Source organism: Ascaphus truei, chromosome 3 (genome assembly GCF_040206685.1).
Source record: "Ascaphus truei isolate aAscTru1 chromosome 3, aAscTru1.hap1, whole genome shotgun sequence".
In the NCBI taxonomy this organism is placed as follows: domain Eukaryota; kingdom Metazoa; phylum Chordata; class Amphibia; order Anura; family Ascaphidae; genus Ascaphus; species Ascaphus truei.
The window spans coordinates 107,705,481-107,725,972 of NC_134485.1; the positions used below are offsets into that span (position 1 = coordinate 107,705,481).

The 20,492-nt window shown below is 46.0% G+C and overlaps 1 protein-coding gene across 1 annotated transcript in view; it reads right to left on the reverse strand.

Annotated features, from left to right (window-relative positions):
• The window catches only part of DPH1 (diphthamide biosynthesis 1), a 128,737-nt gene that overhangs the window by 9,841 nt on the left and 98,404 nt on the right, over window positions 1-20,492 (reverse strand). Inside the window, exons 5-7 of the mRNA XM_075593078.1 lie at window positions 19,641-19,795; window positions 9,216-9,335; window positions 7,039-7,167 (exon numbers count right to left, since the gene is read on the reverse strand). Of these exons, the coding sequence (XP_075449193.1) occupies window positions 7,039-7,167; window positions 9,216-9,335; window positions 19,641-19,795 (404 nt within the window). The remainder of the gene's footprint in view (window positions 1-7,038; window positions 7,168-9,215; window positions 9,336-19,640; window positions 19,796-20,492) is intronic.

Below are 20,492 nucleotides of genomic sequence, written 5' to 3' on the forward strand. Positions count from 1 at the left end.
AGGCGACCTTTGTCCTACTGAAGGACGCAGAATAAAAACGGAACTGGATCTGAGTTTGCAAGAGATTCGTCAAGACAATGTGCTGTGCAATTTCACATCACACGCTAGTTTTGGGAAATTATCGAAAATTGCTAGATGCGCTTAGTGCGGAGACTAGAAATAGGGCCCCCACACCCCGTTTCGCTCGATGGTGATACTTAGCTAGAAGCTTGTGCAATTGCAAAATCTTACCAGCTTCCCATTACATTGGTTACTGGCTAACTGGTTTGCCGACAATGCACTTCTTGTGCTGAAAAGCTGTGTAATACGGCAGGCATAAGATTATAGGGCTCCATGTTAAAATGGATGAGAAGCAAAAGGTGACACACTGTGCTCATATGATTGTCATTACCCAGAATCCCTTGCTGCAGTGGAAGCACTGTATGCTAGGAGATAATGGGGAAAAGCCGGGTTGCAGACCCGTCTGAGACGTGTGAATGTGCTCACATGTGGTGTTTTTATTTACCAAAATCTAAGACTAATTCCGCTACATTTGCCCTTTGAGGCTTGACTAGATGTAGCAAGAAAGGGATATTGATTTTTTTTAAAAATACAACAACCACTAAACATTTTAAGACTGTATTCTGGATAGTTTTGCACATCTCTATTTTTAACAACTCAAATTAAGAAAATTCAGATCAGACGTATCACATTCTCAGTATTGTTAGAACTTTCCTATAGATCACAGGGGGGGGGGGGGGGGGGTCAATACCCCTAGGATAGCCTGCCACAGCCTGTACCTACTAAGGACTTACATGACAGGAGGCAGAGAGGCAGTCTGGACTAGCAACTGACATATATATATATATATATATATATATATATATATATATATATATATATATATATATATATATATATATATATATATATATATATATATATATATATATATACACACACACACACATACACACATACATATATACACACACATACACGCATATATACTTATTTATACACACACAGCGCTATATATACCTGTATATATATATATATATATATATATATATATATATATATATATATATATATATATATATATATATATATTAAACAGCATTCATTAGCCAAAGAGTGGTGCAAAGCGATGGCAGAGAGGAGTAAATAGGGAGATGAATACGTAATTTATTAAACACGTTTTGGTGTACGCACAAAGACAAAGGAATACTGAAGCTGAAAAGTTAATTGGTGCGTTTTCTAGATGGAAACCAAATTAAAATAGCAACAAAAAAAAAGGTAAAATACTGATTATATTTGTGCTGTTATGCGCAGTACTGATAGATAATATTAAAAGGAAGTGGAATAGAACTAGAAGAAGACAGAGACAGTCTACCTTGGCCGGTAAGCTTCAATATATGGTAACCATTCAATAGAAGAAGGAGATAGGATGGAGCACATTTGGATGAAACAAGACAATCTTACAAGGGAACCACCCACTGAGCCTCCAAAGGAAAGTTTTAGACCAGTGCGTCCTGCCTGTGTTCCCGTATGGATATGAATCTGGGACCCTAATGGCGAGGCCAATTCAGAAGCTTCAGACGGCTCAAAGAAGTATGGAAAGATGAACAGTATACCGGGCATAACCCGAAGAGACAGGAAAAAGAGACCAAACCAAAGTCTGCGACATCACCACAAGGGGGAAGAAAGTCAAATGGCAGTGGGCCGAACAGATTGCAAGAAGAAATGACCCTCTGCCACGCATCCCACGACCCCAGGGGACAAAACTCCGCTGGCTGCTCAGCGGGCACCTCCCGCGCTGCCTGGAGACGTAGAAGCTGCGATCTGCCTCTCCTCTCTCAGCCCAGCACAGAGGAGAGAGAGAAAAGCCTCATCTCCAAACAGAGCAGAGCGCACCCGCCGAGCAGCAGACTTGTTTCAGGTGTGTGGGGAGGAGAGTGTGATGGCTGTGTGTGTGGGGAGGAGAGTGTGATGGCTGTGTGTGTGGGGAGGAGAGTGTGATGGCTGTGTGTGTGGGGAGGAGAGTGTGATGGCTGTGTGTGTGGGGAGGAGAGTGTGATGGCTGTGTGTGTGGGGAGGAGAGTGTGATGGCTGTGTGTGTGGGGAGGAGAGTGTGATGGCTGTGTGTGTGGGGAGGAGAGTGTGATGGCTGTGTGTGTGGGGAGGAGAGTGTGATGGCTGTGTGTGTGGGGAGGAGAGTGTGATGGCTGTGTGTGTGGGGAGGAGAGTGTGATGGCTGTGTGTGTGGGGAGGAGAGTGTGATGGCTGTGTGTGTGGGGAGGAGAGTGTGATGGCTGTGTGTGTGGGGAGGAGAGTGTGATGGCTGTGTGTGTGGGGAGGAGAGTGTGATGGCTGTGTGTGTGGGGAGGAGAGTGTGATGGCTGTGTGTGTGGGGAGGAGAGTGTGATGGCTGTGTGTGTGGGGAGGAGAGTGTGATGGCTGTGTGTGTGGGGAGGAGAGTGTGATGGCTGTGTGTGTGGGGAGGAGAGTGTGATGGCTGTGTGTGTGGGGAGGAGAGTGTGATGGCTGTGTGTGTGGGGAGGAGAGTGTGATGGCTGTGTGTGTGGGGAGGAGAGTGTGATGGCTGTGTGTGTGGGGAGGAGAGTGTGATGGCTGTGTGTGTGGGGCGAGGGAGGGAGACTAGTGCTTTTTGTAGGGTAAGAGAAGGGCCCGGTAAATGTGGTGTTTATTATTAGTAGTGTGTATGCCAGGAGTGCGCACTTTTGTTGCTGCGCCCCCCTGCCTGCTCTCCCCTTACCTTAGTGCGGCGTCAAATGACGCCTCGGGGTCATGTGACGTGACCACGTGGCGTCATTTGATGCCACGTTGCATGGAGACGCGTCTCGAAGCCGGCTGAATCATGGTAAGTCGTTGAAGAGGCCTCACGCGGTCCCCCGGCATTTACTTTAAATGCCTTGGGGCAGAGCGCGGAGGCCTCTGCAACCGCCGCCCCCCACACAAAATCTCCCGGCCCCGAGGTTTGCGCACCCCTGGTGTATGCGTCCAAGTAAAAAGGGGATAAGTGAGGGTTGCCAGTACTCAAAAAAAAGGTTGAGGCCCCCTGCCATAATATGTTGGTAGCCCCTATGGCAGTGAAAGGGGAAAGGGTATAAGGTAGGGGAAACGAGACCGAGAGAAGGATGAGCAGGACTCGGATAAAGGATTGTAGCAACGGAGAACGGGAGCAGGCGAGGAACAGAGAGGTACAGTAGCAGAAACAAGCAGATGGGGAACAAGTCAAGAGAGTCCGTAGGATGAAATAAACATTATAGAGACGGAGTGGGCATAGGAGTGAAAGGAGGAAGAATTAGCAGCACAGCAGGGTGTGTGCTACTTAAAAAAACACACACACAAAAAAAAAACACAATGGAACGAGTAGTGGGAGTGGAAAAAAGTCACACGGAAAAGGAATAACTAGAGGGAATAAAACCGTGAACATAAATGAGCGCGAGGGAAATGCTATGCCTTCCCCTTCTCCTCTCTCTCGCGTTACCCCCCTGACGCCTGTGGTCACGCTTAATGTGCTTTGATCGGACAACATCCTTTCAAACTTTCCACACACACCTCACTGGCTTGCAGGGTGGGTAAGATTTGCAGTGAGTGCCTCTGCCCCCAATCTCCCCCCCTCCCCTTCCCTGCCATTATAATGCCAGACTCATCCTCTAATTCAGACTCACCACACATTAAAATTGTAACAGGTCTCTAAAAGGCTCAATTACAGCCGGAAACAGCGCCCCGCTCTCATAACAAGCTATTTATAGCCTGTGAGGGTCAGTCAGTGCTCAGCGTCACTCCTTTCTACATCCCCCCCCCCCCATCCTCATAACTACCTCTACCTCATTCATCTGGACAACTGCCCTTTTCTGACCCTTTTGCTTCAAAAAATGGAATCTGGTGCACGTTGAACTGCTTGAAAACTCTGCTCACAACTCGGCGAAAGTGTGCGGAGAATCTGGCACCAGACTGATTAGGTGCGTATCGGCGTACAGCCGGACGTTGCTCGTCAATGCAGAGGTCCTGGGGGGGGGCAGAGGTCCTGGGGGGGGGGGGGGGGGGGGCATGGTAAATTCATGGCCTGTGAGACAAGAAGTGTGAGAGGACAGGGTAAGCAAGCTGGGAACGGGACTCGCCCGGAGAGAAGGGAAAGAGAGAAATAAGCAGAGACACAGAGGACTGGCCAAAGGAAGAAAGAGAAGCAGAAAAAGAGTAAGGCACAGAGAAAGAGATCTGGAATAGGGAGTAAGAGGCAGATACATTAGGGTAGAGTCACTAAAGTGCACAAGACGCAATGAATTGTTAGCTGCGGTTCTAGGGAATGGCCGTCAATAATTTGTTCCCTTGCCTACTGATATTTTGTTAACCTTTTCAGTGCCCCCATGGTGGACATGGCCTGGATTCCTTATGCTGTACGAGGTACATAATACATTATGGGCATATGCTCACTTTCTAGCCCAGGGGTCGCCAACTCCAGTCCTCAAGGGGCCAACCAACAGGCCAGGTATTAGGGATAACCCTGCTTCAGCACAGGTGGCTCAATCACTCTGATATCCTAAAAACCTGACCTGTTGGTGGCCCCGCAGGACTGAAGTTGGCCACCCCTGTTCTATGGGCTAATAGCTCCAACAGAGCAGCCAGCCCGATTGATACAGAAGTGGTCCCCCCTTCATGTCAGTTTCCTGTATTTGGGGACCAGGGGCGTCATGTGATCGCTCCTGGCACTGAAATTAGTGTATTTTTGTCCGGGGGAAAAAAATGAGCCCAAACCCTGTGCAGCCTGGTGGAGAAGAGACGGAACAGCATCTGAAGTGTGGACACTATACTGCAGGCTTTGGGCCTATGTAAAGGTTGGTAAGCTACTTTCAAAGGGCCTCATATGGAGCTCACTATTAAAATAGGTCATATTGTGGGAATTGCATCTGAAAGGGCCATTACGCTTTAGAAAATATAGCCAACGTGAGGGGAGGGGAGGGGGGAGAGCGGAAATGAAGGAAAGGAGAGCGATAGAGCAAGAAAGAAATAAGATAACATAAAACGGAACAAAAGTATGAGCACGAAAGAGGAGGAAGCGAGAGAAAGGCAGAGGAATAACAAAGGAGGATGTTTAAATTAGGAGAGACTTAACTCATTTTTTCTGCCATCCTACACTTGCTGCAGATAACCTCTCAGACCCTTTTTTCTTGGACTACGACCACTATATAAAGTGGGTGCTTTGAGGCAGCAGAACAGGCTGCATTGCGTTTGACAAATGTGAAGGTTTGCAGCACGGGGTCCCTGGCACTGTGTTCAGTACAGCTCCGGGGACCCCCTGCTTCCAGAGATACTTGCTGCGGGTATCCCTGTGACGTTTCAATGTCCTGGTCACACTGGACATTTAAACGCCGCCATAAGATTAGACACACAGTGTCTCTGACTGCACGGATACCGGCACCGCTATGAAGGTAAGTATCTCAGGAAGCAGGGGGTTCCCGGAGCTGAAATAAACACAGTTCAGATCCGGAGACCCCCTGCTTCACTCCTGTAATAAAAATTAAAAAATTTGAAAACGCAACGTAGCCCGTTCTGCGGCTTTCATTCTGCCCAAAGAAGGATACAGACGTAGCAGACGTTATTGACACGATCTTTACTGCAGCTCCATGGAAATGAAGGGTGACGCACGCCCCCTTCCTCGACACACGCGTTATTTGTGCGACGCTGACGCATTAACGGGAGCAACAACATCTGTGACATCTGTACACCCAGAAAGTCATATCCCTGGTGAACGAAATGAAGAGTCCTGGTGAGAAGGCCGAACCGCCGGTAACCAGGTTTTCTGTTTCCGAACGGTGGAATATATTTCTTTGTTTTGCCATTTAACTGTGTCAGTGATTTTTGTTGTTCTCATTATTTACTTGGATTCATTCCCCTTTTTCCCACTGCACAATACAGGCATACCCCGGTTTAAGGACACTCACTTTAAGTACACTCGCGAGTAAGTAAATATCGCTCAATAGGAAAATGGCAGCTCACGCATGCGCCTGTCAGCATGTCCTGAACAGCAATGCCGGCACCCTACCTGTACCGAAGCTGTGCGCAATGTGAGCCTTTTACACGTGTTATTTACATCAGTTATGCACGTATATGACGATTGCCATACAGTTCATGCATCGATAAGTAGGAAAAAGGGAGCGCTTCACTTTAAGTACATTGTCGCTTTACATACATGCTCCGGTCCCATTGCGTACGTTAATGCGGGGTATGCCTGTATAGTTTTGCATCATATCCTTTTAAAAGGGTGTGTTATTGGTTAACTGTGATATATTGCAGACTGGCTCTCCTTGCCACTCTGCACATCAATCGATGGTGCTAAATATTAATGTAAATAATAAAATAATGATATGATATTGGGAGGCAGAGGCTTCCGTGCTGTTGCAGTCTCCGAGAAAGATCATTTCTATACACAAATGAAATACTGGCAAATCTGTATGCAGCGCACTAGCGCAGGGGTGCGCAAACTGGGGGGCGCGAGATTTTTTGGGTCGGGTGCAGCGGGTTACAGCGCCCCCGCGCTCTTCAGCGTGAGGCCTCTGTAACTCACCTTCCTGAATTCAGCCAGCGTCGGGTGATGCATCAAATTACGTGGCGTCATTTGACAGCGGTTTAAAGGTAAGGGGGGGGGGGGCGCGACACTGGGGGAGAGCATGCAGGGGGGCACAGCGCAGAAAGTTTGCACAGCCCTGCTCTAGAGAATTAGCACATACATCACAGGGAATGATTGTACATATACAGGCAGTCCTCGGTTATCCAACGGAATCCGTTCTGGAAGTAGCGTTGGGTAGTGAAACCGTTGTAAAGTGAGTCCCATGTTAATTAGTGTCGGGGAGCGTTGGGTAACGGAATACGGCGTCGACAAACGTCCCAAAGGGTTGCGTTGTAAAGCGTTGGATACGCCATTCATTGTAAAGTGAAACGTTGGACAACGAGGACTACCTGTATGAGGGTGGGAGCACCAACCTTCAATGGGGCAACACCATGGAAGAAATCCCAGACTCAAGAGCTTACAATCAAAGTTATAGCAATTGTAGTGCCCTTCTCACAGAGGTTCAATGTTATTGCAGCATGAAGACACAAGTTTATCTGCAAATGGTAGCATTTCTCGTCTGGTTTTTCTATGATCACCGCCAGTAGGACCTGAAAACCATTGCCGTGCAAAGAGAAGGCGTTTCAACAACAACAAAAAACTCCATTCTCGCCAGCACGAAAGAGAAGATAAATATATGCTGTTCTCACTACGACAAGGGAACCTACAGTATGCAACCTCTTCCAGATTTCTCTCTACCATGTCACCTAGCGTCTGCAGGGCCGGACTTTGACCTTCTGAGGACCTAACCTATGTCAAGGTTAAGAGGCCCCAAAAATGAGAAATAGATTTATTATTGTGACCGAACGGACCATTGAAAATCTAACCATGAAACTGAAATGAACGGAAGCATTATACTAGCATTGTTATATACAGAGATGACCGTGTAAAGCTAAAAAGAATGGTGTTTGCACATCACATTCATTTTAATACTAAAACCTTTTCTTTCGGGATTTTTGGAGAGCAAAGTCATTGATGACGTCTACTAATGATAAGCGACGACTTTGTCCCTTTCGATGCATACGATGCTTAGGGTCATATTTGAACAAAAATGGCCATATTTATTGAGAATCTTCTCGATCCCATATCGTCCTTATTTATCATCCGGTTTTCAAACGTGAAATGCGTGACTATTTTTCTGTTTTGCGAGGCCCCCTCATGTTGTGAGGCCCTAAGCTGTAGCTTAGTTAGCTTATGTGTAACTGATCCTCTGTTACACAGGAGAGTCCCCTAGCTGTTATCTTAACAGCAAGTCGTTATTAGAAACACACCAACCTCCTCCCCACACTGTACAGCGTCCCTCCCTTTTATGTCGCAAGCTCCTCAGAGCAAGGTACTCATTACCCATGTACTGTACGAGTGTACGCTAAATGCAGTCATTATTTGTTAATGTTTTACAACCCCCATTGTACTGCGCCCCAAAATATGTTGGCCCATTATACATAAAATAAATAAATGCAAATTAAATCATCACTGTATAAAATGTCAACAAAAACATTTCACATAATATGATGCCCAATGTTGTACTTTTGTAGCTATTATGTTCATAAACACATATATTAAACGAAAGGGAAATGAAAACATTCACTTAATTATATTGCAGAAAAAGGCTATTCTCATATACCCCTAAACGCCTAAACTGCACTCTGGCCTCATTTAAGTAAGTTTTCTGCATTTAAAGGAGTAATGTAAGCAATATTCTACGTGTGTTTTTAATAAATCAGTTTCGTAGTATTAGATAACATTTACTACATTATTATTTTTTTTTAATTCAACACAATTCCATTTTTAATGAGTTTTAATATACTGAGCATCCTTTGATTTCTATGACAGGCTTTATTTAGCCCACCTCCCCAGAAGTGCAAGGTCTTTGCAACACTTTCCTGTTTGTGATCATTTGTTGCCTATGTTCCCAGCAGTTTGAGCTGCAAACTGTAACAATAGATAATGTTACCGTAGTAATATAAGAATATATTGTAGCTGCTGAGTTACACTGACTGAAGGGTTGATTGAAACTGAAAGGCAGCCTTTTAATGAAGCCTGGGAAGCATGATCTTTGCTGATCGATCACGGGAGAACTAATCGATCGGAAGCTTAGGTAATTAATTTTCAATAAACGTAATCAAAAGCTGCATCTATTAAAACATAAAAATATATATTATTTTTATTATAACTTATTTTTAATGCGTCGCATGGACTTGCCTCTAAGTCTGTGAAATCCCATGACATATTGGGGGAGGGGGGAGGAGGAGAGGAGGGAGGGAGAGGGAGAGAGGAGGGGGAGAGGGAGGGAGGGGAAGAGGGAGGGAGGAGGGGGAGAGGGAGGGAGGGGGAGAGAAGAGGGGAGGGGGGAGGAGGGGAGGGGAGGGAGGGGGGAGGAGGGGAGGGGAGGGAGGGGGAGAGGAGGGAGAGGGGGAGAGGGAGGGAGGAGGAGGGGGAGAGGGAGGGGGAGAGGAGGGGGGGAGAAGAGGGGGGGAGAGGAGAGGGGGGAGAAGAGGGGAGGGGAGGGGGGGAGGAGGGATTTGAACATTGACATGGTTAGAGGCACACTTCCCGTGTTATCATTGAGATGGTGCTGAAAATACTGTATTACTCACACCACAGCATCCACAGACTTCTCCAGACGCGGGGAGGTGCAGCCCAGGATTTCTCCGGGTGAGAGTGGCTTGCACTGTGGGACAGTCACTTGGTACTCGGAGCGCAGAGCCTGGTAAGCTGCCTGAGGTTGGAGTGAGGACAAAAGGAGTATTAGACCTGTATGGGGGACCAGACATGTGACCTGACTGCTGTTGGAGTGCCTGTGCTTTAACTAGTGGAGCTATCTGTAGAGACAGATCAAGTTGAGAAACTCAACCTCTTTCTCTGCCTCCCCCTCACTACCTTGGCTGTCTCCCTCTCTGCCTCTTCCCACACCCCACCCACCTCCACGTCTCTTGTTCGTCCCACTGACACAGGACTTGGAAGAACATGAATCCAACAGAATTGATTCAGAATGTGGAGGATTTTGCTTGCTTGCGTGCTTAACCCTTTGGATGCCATTGGGGCCAGCACTGGGGCTGCTAAGGTGAACCAGGCAGTATGTAGCGTGATGAGAGATTCAGGCGATTGCCCAGGCGCCGGTCTTCTGTAATAATGCCTGACACTCATTCGTCAAAGTGCCGTACAAAACTAGTGGTACTATTCTTCATTGTACCATGTCTCAAACATTGAACAGAAGACCGCAATGGACGAGTGTTCAGGTGTATTTATGTTAGAAGACTAGCGAGTGAAAAGCCCTTTGAAAAAGATTTGGTTTGTAAAGAAAACAGTGATATATATCGAGTCGCTCACTCTGACCACTGCGACTTGTGGGCCTCTCGTGGCCAGCTCGGCTTCCTCTGAAAATCCGCAAGAGAAAGATAATAATACGTTTAACTCAAAACAAGTCGTATAGATTTCTAAATTTAACTCTAACCCCAGACATATTTCTTCCTCCTGATCACTGCCGTTCCCCACGGTAGCCCTGTGAATCCAAGAAGCATCCATCAACTTGTTGTGATAGTTCTGCAATTGCTGCTCAAAACAGATAACAGAACACTTTTTTTTTTTTCATTTCAGAGGACACAATAAAAAGGAGAATGGAGGTACTCGCGTAGGTAGAATATATAGCGCCCCGTAGCTGTGATAGTGGCCCGATTAAATGCTCATAAACACCCACTCTCCGTCAGAAGGTTATTTATATACAACCAGCACAAAATGATAAAGTGAAACAAACACGAAACTTAATACACTTAGACATGGCTATAATGCCCAGTGGGATTCCTACGAGAGGGGAATCTTGATCTTGGTGGGTTGGCTTTTTCAGGAGCTCCTTAATTGTTCGAAAAGGAAATGGCTAAGCGAGTCCTGGGGACCAGGGACCAAACTCAATTTTAGTGCCATTCTTGGTCCCGATGTGTGGGCTGCTCGTAATGAGAGATCAAAGGATTCTATTTTCCCTTCGTGATTAAGAATTTGTTTCTTCTATATACTGTATGAAAAATGAAAGCGTTGTGGAGTGATGCTGGAGCTCAATCACTGCTCAATGGATTGAATTTGTCAACTGCGTTTTTTTTTTTAAAGGTAACCAAGTCCAATAAGTATTTACTGGAATGAGGACAGACTAATACATAAATACATACAATGATCACAATGTCCTTGTTTTATACTCTAGAGACATAAAGTAAACACTGTGTGCAAGATCTTATCCATGGACAGCCAGAATCTGGACTTGTAAACATGCAATGCAGTCTGTGTGTTATTGACGGCGAAGGGGTTAATATCCCAAAGTGGAGAAATAGCTAATAACCGGTTGTCCCGGACTGACCAAGAATTTAGCAATATTCAGAGTCTGGGACAACAGCCAAGATGCAACAATAGTGGCGTCAAGAATAACCCTTAAACCTAGAGCCAGGGTGCTCAACTCCAGACCTCAAGACCCCCTGCCCCGCAACAGGTTTTAAGGACATCCCTGCTTCAGCACATGTGGCTCAGTCAAAGACTGTGCTGAAGAAGGGGCTGATTAAGCTACCTTTGCTAAAGCAGGGATATGCTGAAAACCTGACCTTTTGGGGAGTCTTGATACCTGGAGACGAGAACCCCTGACCTACAGTATATGGACAAGGACACTGACTAGCAAGTCATCTATGGAAGCAGGAGGGCAGAGAGATTGGAGGTGTATTTGTGAGATGTGTGTTTACCTTAGGACTCGGGCATGGTCCCGTGCTGAGGCGCGCTGCTGCTCGGCACTGAGCCCCTGCAGCCGCAATGAGAGCGGCTTTAGCAGGGGCTCGCGCACGCGTCCGCACGCTTGGGGAAGCGTGTGTCTGACGGAGTTTTGAAAATTTCCTGCTTGCCGGAGCGCAGGGCCGGTCACGTGAGCGGTTCGCCCAATGAGGGCGAACCAGCTCTGTGACGTCACTGGCCCGCCCCCAGACCCGCCCCCGACACGCCCACGGACTGCGCGCTATAAGGCCAGGGAAAGCACCGCTTTCCCTGAGCCTCAGCGCGCCTCCGCACTGTTTTGGGCACTATGTCCCAGGCCTTATAAGCAAATGGAGAGACACTGATAGAGAGAGACCTCCAAACAGCAGACAAGCTATGAACAAGAAGCTGCTGTCACACTGCTGATTCCGGTAACCCAAGTTAATATAGAAACAAATCTAAGGAAAAAAAACTGGAGTTGTTCTTGCACTATGGATTTTGAATGCGGGATCATCTCCGGAAATGTTGGGTTTCGTTCCTTTGGTAATGATAGGGGGTCAACCCCCTTCTTCCATTTAAACAATCAATCTCTTCCCTCTGCTTCCACATCTCTCCTTTTCTCTATAACAAGCTCAAAGGAGAGTACGACGACGCTGCCACTTCATGTCACACAGACAGGAAGACTATGAAACCTTAACACCTCCCCTGAACACAGAAGACAGAAGGCAGGGAGGAGAGAGCCAGGGTCACAGCCCACGGGAGTGCGGTCGGTCAATGCAGTGTCACCCATAATGCTGTGTGTTGTGCAGCAGCCCAGTCTTTCTTCTCAACCTTCCGGCAGCGCGCAGCAAATCAATGTAATTACTTCAGTGCTGTTGGGATGGAGCGGCAAAGTAACCAGGAGAGTTGTCTGTAGACGTAGCCTCTACCTTCAATGGGGGAGGCTAGTGGCCTTCCCTAGTAAAATAACGGTTTCCAATGGGCACTAAAGAAACCAATTCCCTCACCTAGATGGTTTACCACCAGGGGAGCTCAAGGTCAGTCCACGAGGGTCACCAACAGACCAGGTTTTCAGGACCATACATACAAAATATGTAGAAGAAGGAAGGAGCACAGCCATCCGCATCCGCAAAAATTGAATATGGGCAACTCCAAGTGAAATAAAAAGTGGTACTTTATTTAATCAGCTTGGCAATGGGGTAGGACAACGCACCACTGCAACCACGAGAAAGTCCTGAGGGATGAAACGCGTTGGTGCGTTTTCCTACCCCATTGCCAAGCTGATTAAATAAAGTACCGCTTTTTATTTCACTTTGGAGTTGCCCATATTCATTTCTTGCACCTTGGATGCGGATGGCTGTGCTCCTTCCTTCTTCTACACATTGTGACCTACACTCCTGAGGACGGCACGCTGAGGAATTCTACCCATCTGGAACACACAGTCAGGTAAAGGGCAGCAGCCCTTCTGTTATTACCTTTCTAGTGCTGGATTGTTTATTTCCTACACCCCATGCGCTATTCATGTCTCACCAATGTCTTATGTGGTAGCTGTGTGGCTCGCCCTGGGGTGATCATTTTTGTTATAACACAGTTGTTCTGGATTCTGGATTCATTCTGAATGGACTTAAGCTCGCTGTGATCTTACCCTGTGATGCACCAATTTACCACATAATCCATACATACAAAAGCAAGTTGTCTTAGGCCGCGCTTATAGTGCACGCGACGGCGACAAGCGACGGAGCGAAAACCTGCAGCCGGCAAAATTTGATTTTTCAAGGGCCGTCGCGTCACGTGACGGCCCTTGAACAAATCAAATTACCGGAATCCCGCACCGCCGCCGCCCGACGGAACATAACTTTCGCCGGTGGCGACGGCAACGGGTGACGTCATTCGTCGTGTCGCCATCGACGGCACTATAGGCACAGCCTTACTTTCAAAGCTAAGCTTAACTGGTTAAGTATGTGTTAGAGAAATCTTGACAACCTGGCTTTTTAGTAGCCCTTGAGGGCCGAGGTTGAGCACCTTTGTTCAACACTGGTAACAGGTTTCCTGGTCCTATTTCATAGACTCAGTCAAATATAAAGTATTTTTTAATGTAAGAGTAGGAAATGCATGGAACTTCCTTCCAGCAGAAGTAGCAGGGGCTAAGAACTCAAAAATGTTTAAGGTAGACACGAGGGAGCAGGGTACAGAACCTACTAGAGAAGGCCTTAAATCTATACTTTTGTAGCAAGTAGTCAAAATGGACAGACTAGTTAAGCCAAAAGTCACTCCTCATCCACCAGTTTCTATAGTTCAATATCCAAGTAGAGAAAGCTTTAGAGCAGGGGCTCAACTCCAGTACTCTTCCCCAAAGCATTTAAATTAAATGCTGGGGAGCGCGCGAGGCCTCTGTAAGTTCCCTTACCTCGTTTCCGGCGGCTTCTGGCGACGCCGCATCAAATGACGCCGCAGAGTCATATGACGTCTCGTTGCCAGGTCTGTGACGTCAGAAACGCCGGAGACAAGGTCTGGCACCCCCTACAGGTCTGTTTTTCAGGATATACCTTGCTTCAGCACAGGTGGCTCAATCAGTCCCAGCTTCAGCAGAGGTGGCTCAATAGGAGTGAACCACCTGTGCTGAAGCTGGGCTACCCTGGAAACCTGACCTGTTGGGGGGGAGGTTGAAGACTGGAGTTGAGCAGGCCTGGTCCACTGAACCTGTTTTGAGAACCTCGGGTACAGTGAATATGTGATGCCAGGGTAAATCCAGCCTGCGCGGTTATGCTTCTAAGGGCGCGCTTATAGTGCCGTCGATGGCCACACGACGGGTGACATCACCCATCGCCACAGGCGAAAGTTATATTTCGCTGGGCGTCGTCGTCACTGGTTTCCGGGCATTTGATTGGTTCAAGGGCCGTCACATGAGGCGACAGCCCTTGAAAAATCAAATTTTGCCAGCTACCAGTTTTTGCACGCGGCAGCAGCAGTACAGGCATACCCCGGTTTAAGGACACTCACTTTAAGTACACTCACTAGTAAGGACATATCGCCCAATAGGCAAACGGCAGCTCACGCATGCGCCTGTCAGCACGTCCTGAACAGCAATACCAGCTCCCTACCTGCACCGAAGCTGTGCGCAAGCGGGGAGACTATAGACCTTGTTACAAATGTGTTATTTACATCAGTTATGCACGTATATGATGATTGCAGTACAGTACATGCATCGATAAGTGGAAAAAAGGTAGTGCTTCACTTTAAGTACATTTTCGTTTTACATACATGCTCCGGTCCCATTGTGTACGTTAATGCGGGGTATGCCTGTATTGCGTTTGTTTTCGGGCGACGTCGCGTCGCCCGCACTATAAGCGCAGCCTTGGGGGGACTAGTAGCTAGAGATGTGCGAATGCAGTGTTTTACCCTGTGGCGGATATGCGCCGCTCAGTCCCAGGACGGCCTCTTTTACATTTTTTATCTTTAAACCACACTTGGGCAAACGAAACGAATATTTGTTTTGACATTCGCACAGGAAGTAAATGTTGAAACAGTCGGCTCCAACCAACGTAGAAACATTCGCCAACGGATATTTTGCCGTGCGCAGAAAGGGGAGGCGAAGTGAAAGCGGTTTTAGGAGCGTTCGCCCACATTTTGTTACTGGCAAATCCGCCTGCGATGCCATTCGCCAATTTAACTTTTAAAATATTTGCTGGGAGTTCACCAAGTAAAAATCTGCACCGGCTAAAATATGGCTCGATGCTTCTCCTGCAAAAACCACACATTCAGCGTATATTTTGTCAACTCGGGACAAAAATAAAAATGACAAAGTTTGATCGAAAATTTCAATTTCGCCCCTACATTTTTTAGGTTAAAAAGTACTAGTGCCTTCGAGCTTAAAGCTGCAGACCAAGCAATATTCTACGTGTCTGTTAAAAAAAAAAAAAATCAGATCCGTACTATGAGAAAAAAATTGTAGCATGTTTTTTTTTAAATAACTCTGACTGAAATGTTTAATGTATTATAGTGCAACAAGCATTTTTGTTTCTATGGCAACCATTTACAAAGTAGACACAGGTGTTTTTGGAAGGGAGCGATGGTAACAGGAACACCACAAAAATAGAAAATACAAAAAAATATTGTGCAGTATAATGGAAAAATGTTAAATACAGAGACGATCTTGGCTCTATAAAATGCCTACTTACAACAGGTAAGTGGTATAATCAGCATTGAACAGGTCAACAGGTACGTGATACACCGCAGTTGCAGGAGCCCAAACGACTGGTGATGCAGGGGAGATCTCACTCGGGTAGGGGTACCAAGGAAAAACAAGGGGAGACCATAGTGTAGATCAAAGTATTCAATTTTATAAGTTAAAAAACAGTGTAGGAATCGTACTCACAATAAGTACATAGTATATGTACACATAACGTTTTCTTGAGGCAGTAGAGCGCTGGTAGATGGACCTTCTGCTGCTACACTTCCAAATGATCCTTGCCGGATCGCGGTGGATGGCGTGTGACGTCACAGCCGGTACGGGGGTGACTACTTCCGGTATGGAACACACGGAAGCTGGCAGCAGGGAGAAGCAGCAAACTCGGCACCTTCAGTTTCTCAGTTTCTCAGCAGTTGTACAGGCTGCAGACGGCTCAAAGATGGCTCTACGCGTTTCGCTGTGTTAACCACAGCTTCCTCAGGAGCAAGGACTTGAAGGTTGAGAATCTGTTTCTGTTACACCTTATATTTCACCTTATATGTGTATCTATCACCTTAATTACCAGCACTGTTTGTTTAGCGCCGGTCTAAATCACTGGGCCCAACCATTTACAAAGTCACATCCCCTTCCTCTTCTGAAACAGGCTCAGGCACACCCATTTTTGAGTCCTGCCCTCTCTCTAGAAGTGCACCAATTGTATCTAGTGACTGCCTGGTCGGTCACATGATCTTCCCCACAGAACTTTGCATCTTTGGTCCTCTTCTGACAGCCATTTAGGGAACCCCCGAGCCGAATATTCACTGATCGATCACAGGAGAACGGATCGATCGGCAACTTAGCTAATTACTTTATGTGTGGATTGCATTGATGCACATATTAAAGGGGGAAAAAATTAGATTAAAACAAAAAATGTGGGCTTGGACTGCTGCTTTAACATAGGCAAAGTGAATTTGCACTAGTTGGCACCTCTCTGCTAACTATGATTACTGTAAATGGCAACAATCTTTCATGGTAGGAGAACTGAAATCTAAATACAGGAGGGCCCCGGGCATGTGGCGCGTTACGTTCTAAGGGCCCACTGCAAAACGAAAATCGCTGTAAAGCGGAATTGGCAATTTTTGGCGTGTGCGCATGTGCAAACCGGCAATTCCTCCCTTCTGCACATGCAACCTTCACTCTGCGCATGCGCATTCGCGGCAACCGCCCGTTCTGCGCATGCGCGACCTCTGACTTCCCCGCTCTGCGCATTCGCAGACATGGCGGCCCCCTTCTCGGTACCGCCGTATCAGCGGCCGGCGAGAAGCGGGGCCCTACTGTACATGTATTTGGTTTCCTTCTACAGAAAGATGCCTTGTTCATTATAGTAAAGGAACAGCACGAAAGGCCCCTTTCAAAAGAGAGGGTTTGGAATGATCTGGAAACATGCCACTGCAGATTTCATCGATCGGTCACACCGCTGGTATCCTGTGTTATTATAATGTCTTTTAAATGGTAAAGTAAAAGCCAAATATTTCAAAAACCCGGGTGTTTCCAGGGCTGAAAATAGCACAGTTCAGTTCTTCAGGACCCCTCAGTTAATAAATAAATAAATAAATGTATATATAAATATACACACACACACACACAAAAAAATATATATATATATATATATATATATATATATAGTGTTCGACAAACCTATACATTTGCTCGCCCCGGGCGAGTGGATTGAACCCCCGGGCGAGTAAATATTGGCCCAAGCAGCACACGTTTGGTACTAGGTGGCGAGAAATTTTTTTTTTTGTGTGGCGAGTAGATTTTTTGGTGATTTGTCAACCACTGTATATATATATATATATATATATATATATATATATATATATATATATATATATATATATATATATATATATATATATATATATATATATATATATAGTGCAAGAAGGTGATGGCTGGAGACTTCTGGCTGCTGCATTGAGGATACACCAAGTCCAAGGAACACATCAAATATCTACAGTATATACAAACACACACGTGTGTGTGTGTGTGTGTGTGTGTATATATATACATACACACATACACACATACACACACAGTATATCTATATATATATATATATCTTCAGCCTTTGTTGGCCCACTGTTGGATGAAGGCTCCTCAATGATCTTCCAGGTCCTGCGGTTGGAAGCCGCTCTTCTCCACGTACACTGCTCCAGCATATTTTCTGATGTCATCATCCCATCTTACGTTTGGTCGTCGTATTGGTCTTTTTTGCCCCTCAAGAAAAGTTCTAGATTAAACCGGACCGTCGCTTGTTTAATAAAACTTTATCACACACACACACGATATCCGGCACTCCTGCATTAATTAAGTATTAGGCCGGTGCTTGTACCATAAGATAAGTAAAGCATACGTTACCAACAGCAAAGGTGACAAAAAGGCAACAGCACATACATACATACATATATATATGACCTGCAAGTACCTGGCGCTCACCGATTTCCTCCTCTAACTTTATGCCTGGTAATTGTGCAATAACTATTTGGAAAGGTCGTTTTTCTACAGACCATTTTTCTTCTCTTGGATTCCGTGACAAATGCTTTGGATGGGACTGATTATTTCTCTTGATATATAATAAAAAATAAAAATAGAGGAGATTTTTGACCTTTCTGTTATGACGGCCACGTGACCAGTTGATTTGTTCTGTGGCAGATCCGAGCAGACACATTCCTGATGAAGAAGACTGGAACCCTTGAAATGTTTGATTTGATAAACTAGCTTTTATGCCTAAAGATCAAAACACCATATCTACTAAATGGTGCCAAGACATAAAACATATTCTGATGCTGTAAAATCCCTTGCAGCCCCCCCTTCCCTTGATTGGACAGGGGGGTGTTTTACGGAGCAGCAATGTGTCTTACGGCTTAGAGCCACTTCGTTAAATATGGCACCAACTGCCTTTTATATCATTTGTCTGCGCCATACAATGGTTCTTTTTTTCTCTCTCTCTTGTTTTTCATCTGCCTCTGTCACATTTAAAAGGCTTATACACATATTTCTCTCTTCCGTGGTTAATTAAAACAGGAACTCCGTGGCAGGCTCTTGAGAAGGACTCTCTATTGGAAGCCGGTCTTGGTTAGGACACACTCCCTTTCTCTGTGCAAATGATCAGTGTTCCCACGATTTACACTTGCACAGGTTCGCTGCCCGAGGACACGGCAACCCATTGCGAGTCCAAAGCCCCGCCAGTCCCTCTCCCCCCCGAGGGGTTACCTTTGGGCCAAATCTTCTAGTCAGAATTTACAGGCATACTCATCACAAAGAGACAGTGTCGTGGGTAATAGGGTAGTGGTATAAATGAAAACCTTGATTTTGGCTTTGAACCTCAATATTATACTGTTCATAGTGACCATGGTGGAAGATTCATTTTTTCCCTCAATATGTCATGAGACCTGTTTTGAATGCTCAGTGGCTGCTTCTTGTGTTTTAACATGGTATGAATTAAAGGCATCCTTTTTTTTTTTTTTTTTGCTGCTAGTTCGTGATGCTCTGCAATTTCTGTATACAGGCATACCCCGCTTTAAGGACACTCACTTTAAGTACACTCGCGAGTAAGTACATATCGCCCAATAGGCAAACGGCAGCTCACGCATGCGCCTGTCAGCACGTCCTGAACAGCAAAGTTGAACTCCCTACCTGCACCGAAGTTGTGCGCAAGCGGGGAGACTATAGAGCCTGTTACACATGTGTTATTTACATCAGTTATGTACGTATATGATGATTGCAGTACAGTACATGCATCGATAAGTGGGGAAAAGGGAGTGCTTCACTTTAAGTACATTTTCGCTTTACATACATGCTCCGGTCCCATTGCGTACGTTAATGCGGGCTTATGCCTGTACAGGGTTTCCCAATATCTGGACTCCCCCACACCATGGGAGAACTTACAATCCAATGGTAGGTGCCTGTGGCTCAAAAATATACCCCAGATCAATAGGAGCTGAAACTGGCACACACTCTTACCCCACAATCCAAAGATCACCCCCACCCTTCCCTATTCTCTCCCCTACAGAAGGGCTTCCTGGTGGACTCCCAACTGGCTCACGTAAAAGGCGTGCCCGTTCAGTTTACCTGCAGTGCGGACACAAACTGGATCGTGCTGACGAAGGCCAGGGAGGCTCCGCCGGGGAAGTTGAATCGTACGGTATCCACAAAGTGCGACGTGTCGATCTTTATATCCACAAAGACATACAGGACCTGCATCCCGTGCGCGGGATCGATGGGGACTGAGGGGCAGAGAGGCAGAGGTCAAAAGGCGCACCGGTCAACTGGTATTCACGACCACCGCACAGCCCTACTCGCACCCCGTGCTGATGACGGAGCAGCCTCTGTGTATTTACAGGTATCCTCATCCATGGATGAATACACCCGGAGGACAATACAACGGCTACAGTATGTTAATTTACTGAACACATCATTTAGAGACGACGACCCCGGCTGTGATGGACCTCGTGTGCTATGTATTTAAAGCAGCAAAACTTGAAAAATCTTTATATCATTTATTTTTAAATAAATTATTCTGTAATTCTGTCTGCATTTCCTTTTTAACCCCTTATGCCACTTTTAATCATTTTTTTTTTAATGTACTGATCATGCTTTGGGTGCTACAAAGTCATATCCACTTCCTCTTTTGAAACGGGCTCTGACACAAACCTTTTTGAGCGCTGCCCTTTGGCAACAAAGTATCACAAACAAATTAGTTACTATGTTCCAAAACAGCAGACTGTGATTCCTCTGAAAGCGGTAACAATAATGTGTTACACTTAGTAATGTTACATACATCGGCACAAAGTCAGAAGGCGGTCAATCAGGACTTGGACAGATTTGGTGCACCAAACGATTACCGGCATTAGGTAAGAATGTAGAATTATACATTGTCACATGCTTTACATATACAAATAAGAAGAAAGAAAAGGGGGGGGA